The sequence below is a fragment of the Misgurnus anguillicaudatus genome, chromosome 17 (genome assembly GCF_027580225.2).
Source record: "Misgurnus anguillicaudatus chromosome 17, ASM2758022v2, whole genome shotgun sequence".
Lineage (NCBI taxonomy): Eukaryota > Metazoa > Chordata > Actinopteri > Cypriniformes > Cobitidae > Misgurnus > Misgurnus anguillicaudatus.
This window is the reverse complement of record NC_073353.2, coordinates 3,985,300-4,009,858: the sequence shown is the minus strand read 5'-3', so window position 1 is coordinate 4,009,858 and position 24,559 is coordinate 3,985,300. Positions and strand designations below refer to the sequence as shown.

The 24,559-nt window shown below is 36.9% G+C and overlaps 1 protein-coding gene and 2 long non-coding RNA genes across 3 annotated transcripts; 1 reads left to right on the top strand and 2 right to left on the bottom strand.

Annotated features, from left to right (window-relative positions):
• Positions 1 to 4,671: 4,671 nt before the first annotated feature.
• Positions 4,672 to 6,794, bottom strand: LOC141350225 (uncharacterized). The gene is made up of 3 exons (XR_012358228.1): positions 6,361 to 6,794; positions 5,920 to 5,963; positions 4,672 to 5,497 (listed from the first exon to the last, which is right to left on the bottom strand). It is a non-coding gene; the product is annotated as an uncharacterized lncRNA (long non-coding RNA).
• A 348-nt stretch (positions 6,795 to 7,142) lies between these two features.
• LOC129451712 (tripartite motif-containing protein 29-like) lies at positions 7,143 to 23,995 on the top strand. Its single transcript, XM_073854823.1, has 5 exons — positions 7,143 to 7,155; positions 7,706 to 8,061; positions 8,149 to 8,244; positions 8,324 to 8,557; positions 23,759 to 23,995. The coding sequence occupies exons 1-5, from the start codon at positions 7,143 to 7,145 to the stop codon at positions 23,978 to 23,980; spliced, it is 921 nt and encodes a 306-aa protein (XP_073710924.1). The 3' UTR covers positions 23,981 to 23,995.
• On the bottom strand, positions 9,891 to 16,231 carry LOC141350224 (uncharacterized). The gene is made up of 3 exons (XR_012358227.1): positions 15,336 to 16,231; positions 10,806 to 10,854; positions 9,891 to 9,944 (listed from the first exon to the last, which is right to left on the bottom strand). It is a non-coding gene; the product is annotated as an uncharacterized lncRNA (long non-coding RNA).
• Positions 23,996 to 24,559: the final 564 nt, after the last annotated feature.

Genomic DNA, 24,559 nt, shown 5'->3' with positions numbered 1-24,559 from the left:
TTTTTGGGTGAACTGTCCCTTTAACACCGCAAGTTTAGCGACCATGGTGGTTTAATACAGAATATAAACATGTAGGCTATTTTATAATTTTCCTTATAAGAGTCATGCACAGTCCTGTTTGATAACCCGCATCCGCGCGATTAAAATAACACTTGACCCGTTATCCGACATCAGCATCAATTTATTTAATACCCGCCCGTTTGACATAAAGACTGCGACCGGCCGCACCGCAAATCGTGAATTAAGTAGAAACCTTTAAAGATCTTCATGCAGAACATTGACAGAAATAAGCACAGGACCATGACTGGACAAATATATTAACATTTAATGTGAAACTTTGTGAGGGTCGGCTGATTGACAGCTGAGCGGTCAGCAGTGTTTGAACACTCATAAGCGCTGCGCTTATATTTATACCTTTTAAATTAATGATATGATTGCAGTGATTCCAAAGGGATGTCCAAAAAAACTCAAGTAGAATGTTAAATGTTTAAAGTTTAATGTATTTTTCTCGCTGCCCTGCGTAAACCCGCGCCGGTGATGGCATGAAACGCGTGATGAGATTGCATAAAAAAGTTTTTTGTGCTGCATCGGATTTGGAGCGCGTCACACAAAAAATAAACTCATATAGGCTATAGGCTACTTTTGAATTTGTTTTGTTAATTTGCTAATATTTAAGTTAAACACATTTCATGTAGGCTTATTTATTATATTATCTTTTCACAAAAGAAAGATGTAATCATCATGTTCTATTCATTTTAATGCTTTTTGCGCATAAACTAAATCCTTGGGGGAATTATTTATAAATGAATCAACAACACAAATCAAGGAATTAACTTATTTCTCTATTTAAGACAGTCTGGCAGGGCGGTGATAGCGATACAGCAAACACCGAAAAGTTTATAGGATTAGATTTGGAAGTAAGATTATGAAGAAAACAGCGGTCCTGACTCCTGGCTTTTTTCTATGAATTTGGCGCACAGCACGCGACATTGCTGTTACGTTCAAATAATTTTCTTCAAAAGAATTATGCTCTGGCTCTGACTCGATTGTAAGATGCTCATTACCTAATTCTGTCTTCGGGTTCGGACCTGATGTGACGGGAGGTTGATGTCAGAGCATTGGTTATGATCTTCGGACTGATCAGGCAACTTAACATTCTAAACGAAAAAGTTATCAATCGTTCTTTTCCTCTTCTCTATCATCCGCGGCTAAATCCACTCTGTTTATCTGACGGACTCACCTCTCTCTCTCTCTCTCTCTCTCTCTCTCTCTCTCTCTCTCTCTCTCTCTCTCTCTCTCTCTCTCTCTCTCTCTCTCTCTCTCTCTCTCTGGAGCTCACACGCATTTTTAAACGTACACACACGTAGATCTGGACCATGGCTTTTTCCCTCGAACTCCTGGTCGCACCAATGCGACCTGATATTTTTTTAAGTCGCACCATTGAGAAATTAGGTCGCACTCTAGAGCCCTGAGTCTTAAAAGAAATAAATCTTAACTTTCTAATGTATTTTAACTGAAATGTGAGAACCTCGATGACGTATGCGGTCGAGCAACCCGACTTCCGGAGAACGAACCCGAAAACATGTTCGGGACGTGTCCGGCGGAACTGGCACGAATGGCCACCCTAGTTGAAATACCGGCTGGGACTGGCTACATCTGAACGTTTAGACGACTGACCTGGGGCACGTTCAAGCTCACACCGGTAGTGATGGGAGAAACAAAGCTTTTCGAAGCTTCGAATCAACTGAACCAATTGCTTCAAAAATTGATTCAGTTTTTCGAAGCAGTTCGAAACACTACACACGCTGACGACCCTTGCTGGTCAAAATAGTGTAAAAGCAGATATGTCGAAACATTTTACACTTTTTTTTACAAAATAATAGCAAGATTTTTATTTAAATATGTTTAAAAAAATATTTAACTTAATTAAGACATAATTAAAAGTGTATTATGTGTTTTTAATTTTATTTAGGGCAAACAAATCATTAAAACTAACTACCCTTTTAATTATGCACATTTGTGTATCGTTAAATCTGTCTATAAACAAAAAGTAGACAAAATGGTAGTGTTATGAGTTCACCTAAACATATTAGACGCCGTTGCACACCGTTTCCAGGAAACATGTCGTTCAACCCGAAAACCGTAGCAAAACGTTGCGCAGCGGTGTGAGATTGAACGTGCCCCCGGTTTTAGAAGCGTTTTCTCTTGTTTGGTGGGTGTGTCAGAAATCTCGGCCCAACGCGGTACAAAAGAGACAGCTCGCTCATGGGTTCAAGTTGGAATGTTGTCTTTCCTTCTGGACGGCAAGGGCAGTGACATTAGCATCGACCGTATTTAGAGTATTAAACACATATTTATAACGAATTTATCAGGCTCCAAAAACATTTTAAAAAAGAACACAAAGCATGGCCTCTCAGCTACCGTAGTTGCAACTCTTGCGTCATCACAACAGGGTGTTCAATGCATCACGTTTCTGTTTAATGTTTCTGTTTAATAAACGTTGTGCAACATTTTGTCGGGGCTGAACGCAGCCCTGTTGTTTACGCACAATGATCCCTCTGAAAACAGTTTCAGCAGGCCTCTTAAAGTGAAAGTTCCCCCAAAAATGAAAATTCTGTCATCATTTACTCATCCTCATGTTGTTGTAAATCTGTATGAATTTCTTTTTTCTGATGAACACAAGAATATATTTTGATAAATGATGGTAAGCATGCAGTTTACGGTACTCATTCACTTCCATAGTAGGAAAATCAAAATATTTTCTTTTGTGTTCATCAAAAGAAAAAGAAAAACTCATACAGGTTTAGAACAACATGAGGAGGAGAAAATTACTACAGGGTTTACATTTTTTGGGTGAACTATCCCTTTAAGTGTAACAAAATTATTCGAAATAGATATACAGAAATGCAATCAAAAGGTGTTAGAAGGAAATTCCATTTTAGAGCAACACTAAAGAGTTTTTGCTCTTTGCTCCCCCTACAGGTTAGAAGCGTAAATGTCCATTCCCACTGTCGTAAATACTGCAGCATAGCTGGCTCTGATTAGATTGTAGGTCTGCCGTAAAGCAAGTTTTTGTAGTTTTCACTCGGACTACAGGACCGCGACCCGACGGTTGGAAACTTCTTTAATGCGGTTTTGGCCGATAGAGGGCTGAAAGCGAATGTGAAAGTGCCGTTCACCCTGTTTTGAGTGGATGAACGACTGAAACTTTTTTTGAAACATAATTTTAAGGTAAAAAAAACTCTTCGGTGTTGCTTTAATTTTTTAAAATCAATAATATTATGTTCGACCAATCACCTTTCTCATGGATGTGTCAACAAACACACACGCACGCACGCACGCACGCACGCACGCACGCACACACACACACACACACACACACACACACACACACACACACACACACACAACACACACACAACACACTCACACACACACACACACACACACACACACACACACACACACACACACACACACACACACACACACACACACCTTATGGATGTGTCAACACACACACACACACGCATGCACGCACGCATGAAATGTAAACATTGGATTCAGATGAGCTTTGATGCCATCCCACCAAAGTAAAGTAGCCTCCAAGGCAAGGCAGCATTTTTCAGCTTTGAGACACAATATTGTTGTGGTGTTTACTATCAGTATTCTACAGCAACTGAATGTAAACTTAAAATCAGAGTACAGCATGGGTTAATAAAGAGTAAATGAATGTAAGGAATAAAGTTATTCACTCAGCTTTATATAGGACACCACTATAAAATAGGTGACACCCAATATAGTGCATTACATTGGAGATTTCAGACACAGCTACTGATGAACCATAGATATGTACACTAGATGTCGCCTTGGCTACGGCAGTTCATTGGACCGAATGCGTCAAGCAGAGCCGCCATCTTGAAACAGGGGAATCCCGCATCAGCGTCATTGTAGGCAATGGTGTAACAGAAATAAAATCACCATAAATCGTCATGAACGCGATTTTCTTGGTTTTCTTTTGGTTCGTTTCAACAGTCAGACATGTATTTAGCATTTAGTACAGGAAAAAATAAAAGTTTTGATTTTATGAAAAATTACTTTTTCTGACTGTAATGCATAGTGCTAGTAGCCCTTTCATCCATGCGCAGCATAAAAGTCCGGCATCGTTCATGAATTTGAAGTACAGGCGGAGATAGAAGCTTTACCTAGATACTTAAGACCCCTGTTCTAAGATGGCGGCGGTATTGACGCATGCTCAGAGCCCCAAGGCGACATCTAGTGTATATATCTATGCTGATGAACAGCATAGCTCTGCTGGTGCATCAGCTAGACTGACACCCAGTGGACATTATTAGTCAGGAGGACCCAACAGCTGCGTCACAGAACCAGGATATTATTAGCTGATAACAGAAACTGAAAGTAATACAGTTTATTTGTCTCCCAGTCTGTGTGTACATGAGGTAAAATGGCAGCAGAGCACTTTAGCTGTCCCGTGTGTCTGGATCTACTGAAGGATCCAGTGACCATTCCCTGTGGACACAATTATTGTATGAGCTGCATTACAGACTGCTGGAATCAAGATGATCAGAGAGTCAACAGCTGCCCTGAGTGCAGACAGACCTTCAACCCAAGACCTGCTCTGAATAAAAACACCATGCTGAGTACAGTGGTGGAGAACCCTGGTGAAAAAATAGTATGCTAAATATATTTAATTTTGATATACTTAAGTATACTTGCAGTCACACTAATGACCAGTATACTTAAAGTGTGCTATTGATTAGTTTATTTAAAGAGTGCTATTTTGGAACAACTAATTTTGTACTTAATATATTTTAGTTGTATATTAATTGTAACAAAGTACAACTTTAAATGTATTTAGTGTACTTTTGTGTGCTAAAGTGGAACAACTTTAAGTGTATTTAGTACAATTTAAGTACATGACGTTTTTTGTGCTAAATTCTTGCTTGATAAGTGGATTTAGAGTGTGTTTTATTTATGTTAGGAGTACATTACAAATGTATTATGAGTGTCTTGCAAACATACAATCAGTATACCTTAAATAGACTGTTAGCGTACATTCTATATATTTTTGGCCAATCCAAAATTCTAAAAACTGCCCTGGTGAAAAATGAATATGCCAAGTACATTACATTTTGTATACTTTTACATACCTGCAGCTAGATTAGTAATGAGTATACTTCAAGTGCGTTAATAATTAGTTAACTTAAAGAGTGCTATTTTGGGAATAGATTTCTTTAGCTGGTAACATAACCAAAATATTTTTTTCCAAATAAATAAAAGCTGATTAAAACAGTCAAAAACAATTCATTTTAAATATATTTAAAATATAGTTTTATTCACAGCATTCAAAGTGTACAGTATTTGCCTAAAAATTGAACAATTACTTATTGAAGAATGTCAAGATGATTGAGTTTACAATGTCTTTCTCTCCCAAATCAACTTTAGTCTGGCAGGTTTTGGTTCAGCCTAAGGAAATCTGAAAAAGAGAGACAATAAGCTCAATTAAAAAGTGTTTAATATTAAAACATTACATTTATTTAAGACTTACTGTATTAAATCTATAGTTTACTGGCAGAGATTGTATAGCAGATATATTTTTACCTAAACTAGAGCTTGACTTAAATGTCATCATATATATTAAGGGGCGGTTTCCCAGAAAGGAATCAGACTAGTCCTAGACTAAAACAAATGCAAGAGCTGTCCAAACCGAAAACAACCCGCTCTGACACATCCCAAAACACATCAGTGCCCTCTGTCTTACATCTTTATGCACACAAGTAATGTTTTTAGTAAGGCATGTTTGTTAAAACTATCCTAATTAAACTAATGTCTAGTCCTGGATAAAGCCAATCCCTGTCCGGGAAACCACCCGTAAAAGTTTTCATTATAATGACTTGCCTATATGGGCTGCAAAATCCTCCTTACATAAAATACTTCAGCTCCTAAAGAAAGATTTTATTGTATTAAATTTAAATGTAAAACTTGTCAGAAAGAAAATGCAACAAGCAGACAATTGGGTGGCCTCCTGGAAAGGGGATCATCTTAAAACAGGACTAGGCCTTAGTTTAATTAAGAAGTATAACTAGTTTCAAAAAACATGCCTTAATAAAAACATTACCTGTGTGCATTTTGAGGCAAAACAAAGGACACTGGTGTATTTTAAGATATGTCAGTGCAAGTTGTTTTCAGTTTGGACAGCTCTTACATTTATTTTAGTCCAGGACCAGTCCAATCCCTGTCCGGGAAACCGGCTCAATATGTATATAACGTTATCTAAACTGAAGCTTGATTTACTACTACGAATGAATTATTATATCTTAAGAGTTTAAAATGACTTACCATTAGCTGCAAAGTCCTCCCTACAAATGTCTTGGAAAAACTTTAGCTTCTGAGGAAAGAATGCAGCATCATTAATACTAAATACAGTTAGGTAAAAGCCTTACAACCTCTAAACAGTCAATAAATGGTTAACTTTCACGCTACATTTAAAAAAACAGATTTTCTGACGCTACCTTTTTTCATTAACATATACATACACACCAATACATATATTTAACAAAACAATCGGGTGTACTAATTCGATATAACAGGCTAACAGTGCTATCTTTCAAACCTTTAACATTAGCTATAAGCTAAGCTAAGCTACACAGCAGCTTATCACTAATAGCGAGTTAGACACCGCGTTATTGACAACATTTCGCATTCGAAATATGATAGTCTACTGATAAACTTCAGAATGGTCACACGATAATCAAATATATTAATTTTAAGATATTTTAACGTACCTTGGGACTCAATCCGTCCGCCTTGAACGACTGGTAAAAATCAAAATACGTGCGTCGTGACGTCATCACACACACGTCAGATGCATTATTCAAATCTCAGAATTCACTTTTCTCTGAAATGCATTTACGAAAACTGTTTAAGTTAATTAATGTGTGTACAGCTATAAGCGGTATGCAATTGACTCAAAAACTACAAAAAAACAAACACTCATATTCCCCTTACGAAAATGTTTTTTTTTGTGGTAAAAGTTTAGTAACCATGTTTTTTTGTGTATTGATTATTATTAGCAAAACCATGGTTATTTTGTGGTAAAACACGGTTAATTGGTTTATCCAATGCTTGACTATAGTGAAGTTAAAGTGTACCTTATTATGTTAATAGTATATTACAAATGTATACATCTACAATATAAAATGTAACTGAACATACTGCTCTCTCGTAATTTTAAGCCCACGTTATTTCTCCATAAAATAATATACATTTGTACACCCCATATACTTTCAAAATGTACTTAAAATATACTGTTTCTAAAGAATACTAAATAATGTATTTTAGAAAGATACTGTCAGTGCATTATTATAATGATAACTTTAAGCATACCGATAAAGTATACCTAAAATACATTTTAAAATAAGTTTAAATTTAGTATACTTTAAAAATTGCACAAAACTTTAACTTTAAGTATATTTTTCTAAAGTATACTTTTAGAAAATATACTAAAGTATAATTATTTTGAAGTATGTTAAAAGTTTAATTGTAAAAAATACGCGCAAATATGTTGTAAGCATACTTTAAATATGTTTAAAGAAAGTACATTCCTTTGTAAGTATATTTGTAATGTACTATTGCAAAGTTAAATATACTTGAAATACAATAAAGTATATTTGTTTTTCACCAGGGAAGCTAAAGGAGAAACTACAAGCTGATGTTCCTGCTCCGGGTTATGCTGAAGCTGGAGATGTGGAGTGTGACGTCTGCACTGGCAGAAAATACAAAGCTGTCAAGTCATGTTTGGTGTGTCTGAACTCCTTCTGTCATAATCATCTTGAACAACATGAGAGTCTCTTTAAAGGAAAGAGACACAATCTAACAGATAACACAGACAAATTTTGGGAGATGATCTGCCCCAAACATAATAAACAGCTTGAAATCTACTGTCGTACTGACCAGCAATGCATATGCTATCTGTGTACAATGGACAATCACAAAAATCATGATACTGTGGCAGCTGTATCCGAGAGAACAGAAAAACAGGTAAGAACTGTCTGTCTCTGTATGCTAATAATAAATGGGCTTGGTTTACAGTAATTAAGTTAACAGATTTATATGATTTTCGTACAGATGTTATTGCAACAAACACAGAAAAAGTGCAAGCAAAAAATACAAGAGAGAGAAAAATATGTTCAGATGCTGAAAGCGGATGTGACGTCTCATAAGGTGAGTTTTGAGGTGAGTGGGATTCTCCTCCGGTGATGAAGAACTTTTTGTGACGTGATTGTGATGTTTGTCCCAATAGCGCTCTGCACAGACAGCGGTGGAGGACTGTGACAGGATCTTCACTGAACTGATCAGCTCCATTGAGAGAAGACGCTTTGAGGTTATACAGCTGATCAGAGATCAGGAAAATAGTGCAGTGACTCAGGCTGAAGGACTCTTGGATTATCTGGAGCAGGAGATTGATGATCTGAGGAGTAGTAATGCCAAGCTTAAGCAGCTTTCACACACAGATGATCATATTTATTTCATCCAGGTAACAGAGCTCTGAACAAAAAATGATGTCCTAATTTACTCACTCTCATGTTGTTTCCATAAAGGTAGACCATATGATTTGTGCACAAAATAAATTATTGTTATGTAAGGACAGATTTAAGTATTCCAACACAGCGCTCAAATATAATTCACAAAGTCTACAATGGGTGAAATAAGTATTGAACACGTCATCATTTTTCTCAGTAGATACATTTCCAAGCTTAGAAAAATGCTACATGCTAACGCCTAAAGCTGCATTCACATTAGCAGTAGCGAAGCGATGCAATCTCATTGATTTCAATGGAAGCTCAGCGCATCCGGCGACACAAGCGACAGTGACCACAGTGGATGATGTGAACTTCACTGCTTTGCTCTCATTGGTAGTCACTCCTGAAAATCGCTAATTATTTGCATAAAGTTCAACTTTTTCCAACTTTGTCGTGTGACTGAAACCGCCGCAAGGTACATTCACATTATAAGCGACTTTGTAGCTGTGTGTCGCTCGTATCTTTCAAAAGAGGCATTTCTATATCTGGTTGTCATAAACAAATGAGTAATGTCACTCAAATCCCTGGTGAAAAAATAGTATGCTAAATATATTTAATTTTGATATACTTAAGTATACTTGCAGTCACACTAATGACCAGTATACTTAAAGTGTGCTATTGATTAGTTTATTTAAAGAGTGCTATTTTGGAACAACTAATTTTGTACTTAATATATTTAAGTTGTATATTAATTGTAACAAAGTACAACTTTAAGTGTATTTAGTGTACTTTTGTGTGCTAAAGTGGAACAACTTTAAGTGTATTTAGTACAATTTAAGTACATGACTGTTTTTGTGCTAAATTCATGCTTGATAAGTGGATTTAGAGTGTGTTTTATTTATGTTAGGAGTACATTACAAATGTATTATGAGTGTCTTGCAAACATACAATCAGTATACCTTAAATAGACTGTTTGCATACATTCTATATATTTGTGGCCAATCCAAAATTCTAAAAACTGCCCTGGTGAAAAATGAATATGCCAAGTACATTACATTTTGTATACTTTTACATACCTGCAGCTAGATTAGTAATGAGTATACTTCAAGTGCGTTAATAATTAGTTAACTTAAAGAGTGCTATTTTGGGAATAGATTACTTGCTGGTAACATAACCAAAATAATTTTTTCCAAATAAATAAAAGCTGATTAAAACAGTCAAAAACAATTCATTTTAAATATATTTAAAATATAGTTTTATTCACAGCATTCAAAGTGTACAGTATTTGCCTAAAAAGTGAACAATTACTCATTGAAGAATGTCATAATGATTAAGTTTACAACGTCTTTTTTCTCCCAAATTAACTTTAGTCTGGCAGGTTTTGGTTCAGCCTTAGGAAATCTAAAAAAGATAGACAATAAGCTCAATTAAAAAGTGTTTAATATTAAAACATTACATTTATTTAAGACTTACTGTATTAAATCTATAGTTTACTGGCAGAGATTGTATAGCAGATATATTTTTACCTAAACTAGAGCTTGACTAAAATGTCATATATATATTAAGGGGCGGTTTCCCAGACAGGAATTAGACTAGTCCTAGACTAAAATAAATGTAAGAGCTGTCCAAACTGAAAACAACTTGCTCTGACATATCTTAAAATACATCAGTGCCCTTTGTTTTACATCGTAATGCACATAAGTAATGTTTTTAGTAAGGCATGTTTGTTAAAACTATCCTAATTAAACTAAGGTCTAGTCCTGGATAAAGCTAATCCCTGTCCGGGAAACCACCCCTAAGAGTTTTCATTATAATGACTTGCCTATATGGGCTGCAAAATCCTCCTTACATAAAATACTTTAGCTCCTAAAGAAAGATTTTATTGTATTAAATTTAAATGTAAAACTTGTCAATAAGAAAATGCAACAAGCAGACAATTGGGTGGTTTCCTGTAAAGGGATTATCTTAAAACAGGACTAGGCCTTAGTTTAATTAAGAAATATAACTAGTTTCAAAAAACATGCCTTAATAAAAACATTACCTGTGTGCATTTTGAGGCAAAACAAAGGACACTGGTGTATTTTAAGATATGTCATTGCAAGTTGTTTTCAGTTTGGACAGCTCTTACATTTATTTTAGTCTAGGACTAGTCTAATCCCTGTCCGGGAAACCGCCTCAATATGTATATAACGTTATCTAAACTGAAGCTTGATTTACTACTACGAATGAATTATTATATCTTAAGAGTTTAAAATGACTTACCATTAGCTGCAAAGTCCTCCCTACAAATGTCTTTGAAAAACTTTAGCTTCTGAGGAAAGAATGCAGCATCATTAATACTAAATACAGTTAAGTTAAGTAAAAGCATACAACCTCAAACAGTCAATAAATGGTTAACTTTCACGCTACATTAAAAAAACAGATTTTCTGACGCTACCTTTTTTCATTAACATATACATACACACCAATACATATATTTAACAAAACAATCGGGTGTACTAATTCGATATAACAGGCTAACAGTGCTATCTTTCAAACCTTTAACATTAGCTATAAGCTATAAGCTAAGCTACACAGCAGCTTATCACTAATAGCGAGTTAGACACCGCGTTATTGGAGAGGGGGTTCAATCTTCAGCTGGCTGGCAGGAGCAGCCACTGGCAGGTCACGTGACCTGCCATCCCTGCCAGTGGCAGCGACTGCTTAAAACTGATAGTTAAACATATTGGAAGTGATATGCTTTGTCTTTTATTCATTCAGTGTGTTTAACTTCTAGGCTTGTTAGTTCTTTGAATATGTACTTTGATTAAAAGCTATTTTTGCATGCATTCACAACCAGAAGGACGAGCAGTATCGCCAGCAGCAGGGTGCCGAAGCTCTTAATTTAGTGCCTTTCTTTTACAGGATTTATTTACTTTATTATATGGGTCTCTATTATGTAGTAAATATAAGTATCAGTAAGTATATATCAGTAAAATGGCTGTAATGCGTGGAGTGGTTTAAACGCCTCCTCCCGCTTGGAATATTGTATCAAGCAACATGTTTTCCACAGGCAGCTCAGCCAGCCGCTGTTTTGCGCGAACTTTAACGTGCACCCTCCTGCTTGTCACAAAATGATTTTTTTACACGCATGAGTAAAAAAAGTTTACACTGCATTTGTGCTTATGGATGTTTTCCAGTGGTGAATCGTCGTTTTGTAAACATTTGTCGTGTTTAAAGCGCTTGGAAACAAAATGATCTGAACTGGATGCATTCCAGCTAAACCCAGCTCGGCCGGCCACTAATGCACAAGCTTTGACACACGGCCTCCTGCACTTCACAAAAGGAATTGTATGATTTTTTTGCTTTGCGTTTGTCCTTGTGGATGTCTTCCGGTGGTCAATCGTCGTTTTGTAGACATTTTGTGTTTGTGGTGCTTAAAAACGAGGTGGTCTGGGCTGGATGGATTTGCGGCCACCTCAGTCAGCAAATGTTTTGCGCTAACTTTAACGCACGCTAAATGTTTGCAAAAGCGATGATTGATTGGTGGAGGACATCCATTGGGACAAATGCAGAGTAGAAAACAATGTAGTTCCTTTTGTGAAGAGCGGGAGGTCGTGCTTTAAAGTTCGCGCAATATGGTGGCTGACTGGGGTGGCTGTAAATCCAGCCAGTTCAGATCATTTCTTTTTTAAGCACCATAAACACGATAAATGTTTACAAGGCGATGATTGGTTGGTGGAGGACATCAATTAGGACAAATGCAGAGTAAAAAACAATATAATTCCTTTTGTGAAGAGCAGGAGGTCGTGCTTTGACGTTCGCGCAAAATGGTGGCTGACTGAGGTGGCTGTAAATCCAACCAGTTCAGATCATTTCTATTATAAGCACCATAAACACGATAAATATTTACAAAACCATGATTGATTATTGGAAAACATCCATTAGGACAAATGCAGAGTAAAAAACAATATAATTCCTTTTGTGAAGAGCAGGAGGTCGTGCTTTAACGTTCGCGCAAAATAGTGGCTGACTGAGGTGGCTGTAAATCCAACCAGTTCAGATCATTTCTATTTTAAGCACCATAAACACGATAAATGTTTACAAAACCATGATTGATTATTGGAAAACATCCATTAGGACAAATGCAGAGTAAAAAACAATATAATTCCTTTTGTGAAGAGCAGGAGGTCGTGCTTTAACGTTCGCGCAAAATGGTGGCTGACTGAGGTGGCTGTAAATCCAACCAGTTCAGATAATTTCTATTTTAAGCACCATAAACACGATAAATGTTTACAAAACCATGATTGATTATTGGAAGACATCCATAAGGACAAATGCAGTGTAAAAAAATAATATAATTCCTTTTGTGAAGAGCAGGAGGTCGTGCTTTAAAGTTTGCGCAATAGGGGCTGACTGAGGTGTAAATCCAACCAGTTCAGATCATTTCTATTTTAAGCACCATAAACACGATAAATGTTTACAAAACGATGATTGATTATTGGAGGACATCCATTGGGACAAATGCAGAGTAGAAAAAATATTATAATTCCTTTTGTGAAGAGCAGGAGGTCGTGCTTTAAAGTTCGCGAAATATAGTGGCTGACTGAGGTGGCTGTAAATCCAACCAGTTCAGATCATTTCTATTTTAAGCACCATAAACACGATAAATGTTTACAAAACCATGATTGATTATTGGAAGACATCCATAAGGACAAATGCAGTGTAAAAAAATAATATAATTCCTTTTGTGAAGAGCAGGAGGTCGTGCTTTAAAGTTCGCGCAATAGGGGCTGACTGAGGTGGCTGTAAATCCAACCAGTTCAGATCATTTCTTTTTTAAGCACCATAAACACGATAAATGTTTACAAAACCATGATTGATTATTGGAAGACATCCATAAGGACAAATGCAGAGTAAAAAAAATCATATAATTAATTTTGTGAAGAGCAGGAGGTCGTGCTTTAAAGTTCGCGCAATAGGGGCTGACTGAGGTGCCTGTAAATCCAACCAGTTCAGATCATTTCTTTATTAAGCACCATAAACACGATAAATGTTTACAAAACGATGATTGATTATTGGAAGACATCCATTAGGACAAATGCAGAGTAAAAAAAATAATATAATTCCTTTTGTGAAGAGCAGGAGGTCGTGCTTTAAAGTTCGCGAAATATAGTGGCTGACTGAGGTGGCTGTAAATCCAACCAGTTCAGATCATTTCTTTTTTAAGCACCATAAACACGATAAATGTTTACAAAACCATGATTGATTATTGGAAGACATCCATAAGGACAAATGCAGAGTAAAAAAAATATATAATTCATTTTGTGAAGAGCAGGAGGTCGTGCTTTAACGTTCGCGCAAAATAGTGGCTGACTGAGGTGGCTGTAAATCCAACCAGTTCAGATCATTTCTATTTTAAGCACCATAAACACGATAAATGTTTACAAAACCATGATTGATTATTGGAAGACATCCATTAGGACAAATGCAGAGTAAAAAAAATTTATAATTCATTTTGTGAAGAGCAGGAGGTCGTGCTTTAACGTTCGCGCAAAATGGTGGCTGACTGAGGTGGCTGTAAATCCAACCAGTTCAGATCATTTTTTTTTTAAGCACCATAAACACGATAAATGTTTACAAAACGATGATTGATTATTGGAAGACATCCATAAGGACAAATGCAGAGTAAAAAAATTTTATAATTCATTTTGTGAAGAGCAGGAGGTCGTGCTTTAACGTTCGCGCAAAATAGTGGCTGACTGAGGTGGCTGTAAATCCAACCAGTTCAGATCATTTCTATTTTAAGCACCATAAACACGATAAATGTTTACAAAACCATGATTGATTATTGGAAGACATCCATAAGGACAAATGCAGAGTAAAAAAAATCATATAATTCATTTTGTGAAGAGCAGGAGGCCGTGCGTTAAAGTTCGCGCAAAATAGTAGCTGACTGAGGTGTGGTCCATCCAGTTTAGATAATTTGTTTTTAAACGCATTTAACACGATAAATGTTTACAAAACCATGATTGATTTTTAGAAGACATCAAGAAGCACAAATAAAGAGTAAAAAAAATATGATAAATGATATAATTCCTTTTGTGGATAGCAAAACAGTGACTGAGCTGGCTGTAAATGCATACAGTTCAGATCATTATATTTAAGCACCTGAAATGCGGAAAATCTTTACAAAATGATGATTGATTATTGGAAGACATCCATAAGCACAGATGCAGAGTAAAAATAATATAATTCCTTTTGTTTGGGTGTGCATTAAAGTTTGCACAAAGCGGTGGCTGGTGAGCTGCATGTGGAAAGTGTTTTGTTTGGTGTGATAATGTAGGCGGGAGCTTCAACTCCAAGCCTTAATAGCCATTTGACAGATACATACAAAAAATCCATATTACAAAGCAAATAAATCCGGTTTTGAACAGAAAAGAAAGGCAAGGTTGTGAAAGCATGAAAAATAGTTAGACATTAAACACACTGAATGAATGCATATCACTTCCAAATACGTCGGACTACTTTTGGGCGGTTGCTGCCGGTGGCAGAGATAGCGGCTGCCAGTGACAGGGATGGCGGCTGCCAGTGGCAGCCACCGGTGGTTGAGTGGCAGGTCACGTGACCTGCCAGTGGTTGAGTGGCGGGTCATGTGGCCCGCCGGTGGCTGCTCCTGCCGGCCGGCTGAGGATTGAACCCCTACAGCGTTATTGACAACATTTTGCATTCGAAATATGATAGTCTACTGATAAACTTCAGAATGGTCAAACGATAATCAAATATAATTAATTTTAAGATATTTTAACGTACCTTGGGACTGAATCCGTCTGTCTTGAACGACTGGTAAAAATCAAAATACGTGCGTCGTGACGTCATCCCACACGTCAGATGCATTATTCAAATCTCAAAATTCACTTTTCTCTGAAATGCATTTACGAAAACTGTTTAAGTTAATTAATGTGTACAGCTAAAAGCGGTATGCAATTGACTACAAAAAAACAAAACAAACACTCATATTCCCCTTACGAAAATGAATGTTTTTTTTATGGTAAAAATTTAGTAACCATGTTTTTTTTTTTGGTGTATTGATTATTATTAGCAAAACCATGGTAATTTTGTGGTAAAACACAGTTCATTGGTTTATCCAATGCTTGACTATAGTGAAGTTAAAGTGTACCTTATTATGTTAATAGTATATTACAAATGTATACATCTACAATATAAAATGTAACAGAACATACTGCTCTCTCGTAATTTTAAGCCCACGTTATTTCTCCATAAAATAATATACATGTGTACACCCCATATACTTTCAAAATGTGCTTAAAATATACTGTTTCTAAAGAATACTAAATAATGTATTTTAGAAATATACCGTCAGTGCATTATTATAATGATAACTTTAAGCATACCGATAAAGTATACCTAAAATACATTTTAAAATAAGTTTAAATTTAGTATACTTTAAAAATTGCACAAAACTTTAACTTTAAGTATATTTTTCTAAAGTATACTTTTAGAAAATATACTAAAGTATAATTATTTTGAAGTATGTTAAAAGTTTATTTGTAAAAAATACGCGCAAATATGTTGTAAGTATACTTTAAATATGTTTAAAGAAAGTACATTCCTTTGTAAGTATATTTGTAATTTACTATTGCAAAGTTAAATATACTTGAAATACAATAAAGTATATTTGTTTTTCACCAGGGATAACTGACGAGAGACATGAACTCGTTCTCATTCGTAGTCGCTCCCGAAAGTCGCTCATAATTTTTCATAAAATTAAACATTTCTCAACTTGTCGCATTGTAACGTGGGTGCTTTATAGAAAGCGAAGGAGAGTTGAATCCATGTGCAAAAGAGGTTTATTAAAGTAAATCCTGAAAAGGGCAGGCAAACACATCCAGTAAGGGGCAATACTTAATCCAAAGACAGGCAAATGGTCAGGGCAGGCAGAAAACAAACAATATCCAAATATCAGGCACAGGGTCAAAAACAGGCAGACAAAGAACAAAATACAGGATAACAGATAACAAGTAATAATACTGACAGGCTAAGTAAACAGGCTGGACATACTAAGGTTATGTTTACATTAATGCGTTTATCCTTTAAAACGCGTTACTTTTGCTACGTTTACGCCTTTCATCTACACTACATCACCGTTTTCGACCCTCATAAACGGATTCGTTCGCAAACGCTAAAGACCCTGTTTTAGTTTGAGAACTCAGACGTTGCTCTGAGTGTAAATGAACGTAGACGGAGTCTTATGTAAACGAACAGATGAAGTTAACGTGACAGCGCATCATTTTCAAAGTAAAAATTATTTTATTCATGTAAATGTTGGTTTGCAACGGAGGTTTTGCCAAAAATAGTAAACATCTACCAACCAGCTATTATAAACGCAATATCGGATTGTTTTAACATGTATCCTTATAGATAATGTCTGTTTTATATTAATGTTTGAGTATTGTTGGGTTTAAGTATTGTTGTAATGTGTTTATGTTTTGTTTAAATTTAGTTAGCTTACGAAAGATAGACTGTAATTTTAAACGCCATAAAGGCGTTGTAAAGGCCAATATGAAGGAAGAATTGTAATGGGTCAGACATTATTTTCCAGTTTAATGTAAGTTTTGTTTGCTACTTTAAAATGAATTTCTTTTCAGATAATTTGTCTCTTAATTTTAATCAATGTTTTGTTGATACGTTTTGTGAATATAAATTAATAAAAACAATAAACTCAACGTCATTAATATATAATGCTCGTTTAGGCGCTATTTCTGTGTTGCTAGCGGAGGACGTGCACGGACCTCGCACACTTTTAAAAATTAATGCAATAAGCATTTCTGGTAGGCTAAAGCAATACTTCACCTCTTACTATGTTTGATTGAAGTATGCATTTGCTGAAATTTATTTTTGCTTCAAGTTCGCTACTGTTTAGTACTGTTCACTTGAATGCTTTCTTTTTAAATCATAAAGACCTTTCTGTTTAGTTATAAAATCAAAATTAACCTATTAATCATATTAATATTATGTTGTAGGGGCGAGCTAGAACAGTATAAGACTTTCCCAAACACATTTTTATAGGTTCAAAAATAGTGTCTTATAGTTGCCAGTAAAGGACCCAGGTATGACTTTTTGTCAATATCGCACACCCCTAGGCTGCATAAACGCGCAAATGTAAGCTATTATTAGAGTAATAAGTTATTTTACACTTTTATGCGCATGCCCAGTTACATGATTGGTCATGTTTCATGCATTTATGGTGGTGTATAGTGTGGATGAAGATTATTTTTTAAATGCCAGTATAAACGAGGATCGTTTTCATTTTAAAATGCCGTTTTAAAACGCAAATGCTCTAATATAAACAGGGCCTAAGTAATAATCAGCCGTGATTGAACAGATCTGAAGTGGCTTTATACAATACAGACAGGAAGTGGGAAGTGAAGCATGGCATGATGAATTTCAAAATAAAAGCCAGAACAGAACAGCGTCTCAAAAAAACTACAGAACACAAGACAAAACTTTTACTCGCATGAATGGACACACCCCATCCAGTTGGCAACAGTCACTGTCGCACGTGACGCCGGAAGTCGCCAAGCTTCTATGGAAATGAATGAGATTGAAAAGCGCTATATAAATAAAATTGAATTGAATTGAGATTGCATCACTCTGACTGGCTGTGTTCCACTCCAGTTTTAGACACACACTCACAGACTTCCCTAAACACTTCCCCTCGGGGAATCCCTGTCACCATTCTGAAGTGCGTTCCACTTCGTCAAGTGGACAAGGGAAGTTTATTTGGACAGACCCTCGCTCCTTCGATTTTGACGGAGGGAGCGAGTCTACTCCATATGTACACTTCAGGCAGCTCCATATACCATAATGCAACCCAATTGTGACGTCACTTCAGCAGCTTGCACTTTGCACAGTTCAAATGATGAAGGGGGCGGTCTCCACTTTCCATGTGATCAAGGGCTTAGGGCGATCCATTTAAACCCACTTCAAGTGTTCCAGCAGTAGTGGGCACTTGTAGAATGTGAGCAATGACGTACATCGGAGTGAATGAGACTGAGGGAAGTTAGCGAGGAAAGGTCATAAAATATGACCTGAAACGCAGGGCTAGTTGCTGCTAGTCTGAATGCAGCTTCAATCTCGTGAGATGATGGGTGTAGAGTTAGGTTTGAGGGTAGGAGAATGAAAACAGCTATGATAGATATGAAGCACTTTTGTCCCTATTTACCACACAATTCCTCATTTACACCATTAGCTTACATGTGAGATATACAATTTTTAAGAAATTTTATTTAAGTTGTTTCTGGAAATTGATCTATAGTTTAGTGGTCACCAACCCTATTCCTGGAGATCTACTTTCCTGCTGAGTTCACCTCCAACCCCAATCAAACACACCTGAATCTGCTAATTAAGCTTTTTATGGCTACCTAAAAATTAGAGGCAGTTGTGCTAAAGCAGGGTTTGATTTAAAGTATGCAGGAGGGTAGATCTCATGGAACAGGGTTGGTGACCACTGATCAAGGTGCTAGGTCATGGGTGTCAAACTCTGTTCCTGAAGTGATTTGTCCTGCATATTTTAGTTTTACGGGTGCATCCCAATTCAGGGGATTGATCCTTCTAAAGATGCAGACGTTGAAGGTGAGACTCGGTTTTTAAAGGCAGCAGCCTCCGAAATCCACTGAGTGAACTGAAATGAGACGACGGTCTAACGTTAGCCTACAGAGAGAGTTGCATCACTTGCTGTTCCCATCCTCAGCAGAGATGTTTTAGACTTTTATAAATAAATATGGAACCAGATATTTATTTATTTATTTTACAAAATATGATGCGTTGATGCAGATTAAACTATCCAACAGTATATCAAATTTAACAAAGTAAAACGCATCATGCACATTATTGTAGCAATATATTTGCTAAATATACACTTTTATTTAACTACAGTTATACAGCGGGGAATATAAGTATTTGACACATCAGCATTTTTTATCAGTAAGGGGATTTCTAAGTGGGCTAAAATTTCCACCAGATGTAGCCATCAATCCAAATATTGAATTCATACAAAGAAATCAGAACATTTAAGTATACAAGTTGAGTCATAATAAATAAAGTGAAATGACACAGGGAATAAGTATTGAACACATAAAGAGAACAAGGTGTAAAATGGCATAGAAAGGGAGGATATCACCTGAAATCTGTCAGTATTGAGAGGGAAACCTGGCCCCTATCAGTACTAATTGATATCAGCTACTTTAGTCCTAATTGATGGCCTATAAAAGGCTTCTCATTACCCAGGAGGCACAAAGGAAAGACTTCATGATGGGAAAAAGCAAAGAACTCTCTTAAGATCTTCGTAATCTTATCGTTGAAAAGCATTTTGATGGGAATGGTTAAAGGTGCATTTCCAGAATGCTGAATGTTCCTGTGAGTGCACTGGGGGCCATTATCCAGAAATGGAAAGAGCATCACTTCACCATAAACCGGCCACGATCAGGTGCTCCACGTAAGATCCCTGTCCGAGGAGTGCAAAGAATTATCAGGAGAGTTCTCCAAGAACCAAGAACCACTCGGGCAGTACTTCAGGAAGACCTTTCATCAGCAGGTACTGTTGTTTCAAAAAAAACTATAAGCAATGCACTGAACCACACAAGACTCCATTGCTGAACAAAAAGCATGTTGAAGCTCGGTTAAAGTTTGCGAAAGAGTATTTGGAGAAGCCTGTGGATTATGGGGAGACTATAGTATGGTCAGATGAAGCAAAAATGAATTTTTTGTCAGTCATTCTACACACCATGTTTGGAGAAGAAATGGCACTGCCCACCACCCCAAGAACCCCATACCAACAGTTAAGTTTGGGGGTGGAAGCATCGTGGTTTGGGGCTTTTCAGCAAGGGGTACTGGCAGACTTCATATTATTGCAGGCAGGATGAATGGAAAAATGTACTGGGACATTATGGATAAAAATCTGCTGCCATCTACCAGAAAACTGAAATTGAAAAGAGGGTGGACATTTCAGTAAGACACTGATGCCAAACACAAAGCCAAGGAAACAATGAAGTGGTCAGTCAATCACCTGACAGTAAATCTATGGAGAGAACTGAAGATCAAAGTTCATAAAAGAGGCCCAAGGAACCTTTAAGATTTAAAGACCATTTGTGTGGAAGAATGGGCCAGAATCAATCCTGAGCAATGCAGACGACTGGTCTCTCCATACAAGAGGCGTCAACAAAGGCTTTTCTACAAAGTATTAAATAAAGTGTGTTCAATACTTATTCCCTGTGTCATTTCACTTTATTTATTATGACTCAACTTGTATACTTAAATGTATTCTGATTTCTTTGTATGGATGGAATATTTGGCTTGATGGATAAATCTGGTGTAAATGTTGTTTCAATAGAACACTTAGAAATCCCATTACTGATAAAAATACTGATGTGTCAAATACTTATTTTCCCCACTGTATATGTTTATTTTAAAATACCCAGATGTCCCCAGAGGCTGCATGTGAAGGAGCCTTCGAATGCGGTATATGTCGAATGTCACGTGACCAAACCGGAAAACTAGTTGATGGCTTCTGGCATTGTTATTTGCAGTAATATTATTTATGTTATGTTCTTTTTTATTCTTATATCTAAATGTACGTGAGAAGAAAATGTCTTTGTCAACCTCTATAAAGTATAAAAAAGTTGGACATCGGTTATTCTCATTTTGGTAGCTCCTGAAGGCTTCATGGTTAACACAGCACCATGTCATTGTAAAGCATACAGAACCGGAAGTGATGTACTATGGCCCTGTCCCAAATTGCGCACTTTATGTGGATTTTCAGTCTCGTGGCCTTTAATTGTGCTCAGTTAAGGCCACTTCACACAGGTCAGACAGACTCCAACAGACGCATCTTTTGGAGTCTGTCTGACCAGTGTGATACCCTTGTTGGCAGTTGTTGGATCAAAGTAAATGAGACTTTAGAATGTGGTTGTCTGTTGGTGTCTGTTGGTATCTGTTGGTGTCTGTTGGAGTTGGTAGTTGTCTGACCAGTGTGAACTGGCCTTAAGTCTACGATTCCGTAGAGTGTCCCATCTCTTATTTTTACGCTCCGAAGTGTGCTCATCAGCACCTCCTTTGCACCCTTGATGTGGTCTTCAGCAAAGCCGGCACTGCAGCAGGCTTCACGCACTTTACTAACCCAGAAGTCCTTGCGAAAGAACAATCAGACGAATCAGACGACGGATGGGAGGAGTTCCCGTTTCTCTTCCTATTTCCGTGACGCTCAAGTGTATTCCAAAATACGACTCTGGTGTGCCCTCGTGGGCTTGCGTCAAGGGTCCCTAAGGTCTGCACTACATTATGTCATCAAATTGTGGCCTCTGAGGAAGTCCATAAGTTTAGAGTGTGCCATTTGGGACAGGGTGGGTTGTGTGGCAAAACATTTAGCAAAATTGCTGGTTGATAGCTCCAAATTCTTGTTAAAGAAAGACTTATTACAAGCTGTCGCACAACAGCTTTTTCCAATTTAGACGCATTTTCCCCATGTTTTTGCTGATTTCATACTGTACACAAATTCCGCCGCTCTGTCTTTTGCCACTCAGTGGGTGTAACCGCAGACACTTTCGCCGAATGTGCATACCCTTTATATACCCCAATGGGACAGCCTTCGCCGGGCCCAGTGATGTCATTGGCCTTCAAATACGGCCTTTGAGGGATGCAGCCCCTGAATTGGGATACAACCAAGAGTAGTCCACCCTACTCCTTTATCCAAAACACTTGCCTCTAATCGTTAGGTAGGTTGATTAGCAGGTTCGGATGTGTTTGGGGTTAGAGCTGAAATCTGCAGGACAGATGACCTCCAGGAACAGGGTTGAAGACCCATGCGCTAGAATTCTGTCATCTGCTGGTTAAAGGTGCAATTTGTAAGATATTTGCAGTAAAATGTCCAAAAACCATTAGGCCAGTGTTATATATTTTGTCCAGCTGATTACTATCAATATCTGTAATGTTTTCAACTAAATCGTGAGAAAATTTCCATTCAAAACATTGACACGGGGCAGTGCCATCTCCTGTCAATGATGTTAATATCCATGTGACCCTTTGTCACCGCCTTTCCTGACAAAAAAAACACATGACAACAGTGGTCGAGTTCGAAAAAATAAAATGGCGGCCAAAGAATCGACTGGAGCACAAATTAAGTGTAAATAAACGTATATTTTCACTTTTTAGTTGCATTACTAGCGAGAAATTAGTATTGTAGTTTTCAAATATGTGATTAGTTATCACAAAGGCGCTCACTGTTTATATTTCAAACACGCTGCCTTTGAAGTGCATCTGAAAGCCTTTCTTTGAGCTGCCTTCATGCTTCCGAAGTCATTTCCTCATGAGGCAGCGAGGCAACAAGTCATCACTGCTTTGAGTTTTTGGACGCAGCCAGTGTCGTGGACAAATGCGGAACTATGCGTTAGCGCCTATCGGGCTACGTGCTTGTTTATTTACCGTCTGCCGAACACACAGCAGTAATTGACCATAGACTTCCATAGTAGGAATAAAAAAATATGATGGAATTTAATGGGTACTGTCAGCTGTGTGTTTACCATCATTTATCAAAATATCTTCTTTTGTGTTCATCAGAAAAAAGAAATTCATACAGGTTTAGAACAACATGAGGATGAGAAAATTACAGAATTTTCATTTTAAGGTGAACTATCCCTTTAAGTGCACTTATTACTTTGTCTGTCTATCTTAGTATTTTTCAGGTTTCCATTGTTTGCTGATGAGAATAAATGTATATATTTATTTTACCACCTTCATTTTTCACTTTGTCATGTCTTTTTGTTGTTATTACTACTGTTATGAAAACCCGCAAACTGTTGTGTTCTGCTTTATGCAGTCCCTCTAAAAAATATGCTGCGTTGTTTTCTGTTCCGCAGTGTTTTCTGTTGCGTTCCCATTGTTTAATAACGGATGTTAAAAACCACGTTCACAAAAACATTTTTTTTTTAAATAATTTCACACCCCACATTTAGGGGGGCCACAAGGGGGTCCAAGCTTGTTGTCACAGGGGCACTGGCCCTCGCTGGCCCCTCCCTAGAACCGCCACTGCTTTAGATCAAATACAAGACCAAGAAATAAATACAAGAACAACACAAAAGTACAAGTTCAGTTAATGACTGACAACTAACTGAAGATCAGTTGAAGCTAATGTGCCATTTTCTGTTTATTTCTTCCTGTAGAGTTTCCAGTCTGTCTTTGTACCTCATGAAATTACAGATGAAGTCCTCAGCAAATATTGCTGTCATTTTCCCTCTTTTGATGATGTGGGAGAAACTGTCTCTCAGTTGGAGGAAACAATGCAGTATTTCTGTGAGGAGGCAATAGAAAAGATATCTAACAGAGGTAATGTAGCAGAAGGGTCACACACATATTTATGCAAAGCACCATGTAATCTAATGTAGAAGAATAAATGAAAGTGAATGCAAGTTTGGTGTTGTATTTGATTTAATTAGAGTTTTATTAAAGATGTCAAATCCTTTCCCTTGAAGGCAATGTACCCACACTATGACACCCTTTATGATCACATATGGTCACTAATGACGTGCTGCTATCTTAGGTGCTGTTTAAACTAGAACATTGTCATTTTAAAACAGCATTTTTGCACTATTTTTGGCAAAGCCTCCATTGCAAACCTCTGTTTAATGGAACAAAATCACTTTCACTTTGTATATTCTCATGGTGATGCGCTTGTTTTAGGTGTTTGTGTCTGGTTATGTTCATTTACACTGCAGTGCAACCCTAGAGTTTTCAAACTAAAACAGGGTCTGCAGCATTTGCATACAGTGTAAAATATCTTTTTGCACTTAAAGGTGCCAAAGAATGCATTAAAGTAGTATGTTAAATTGTTTCCTGATATCTACATAGAAAGTATTATCTAGAGACGGTTTTACATGTCCATTTACAACTCTAGTATTAGCCTTTAGAAATGGTCTATTATTACCTTATTTGAAAGGGACATGAATAATAATGCTGCAGCTCCT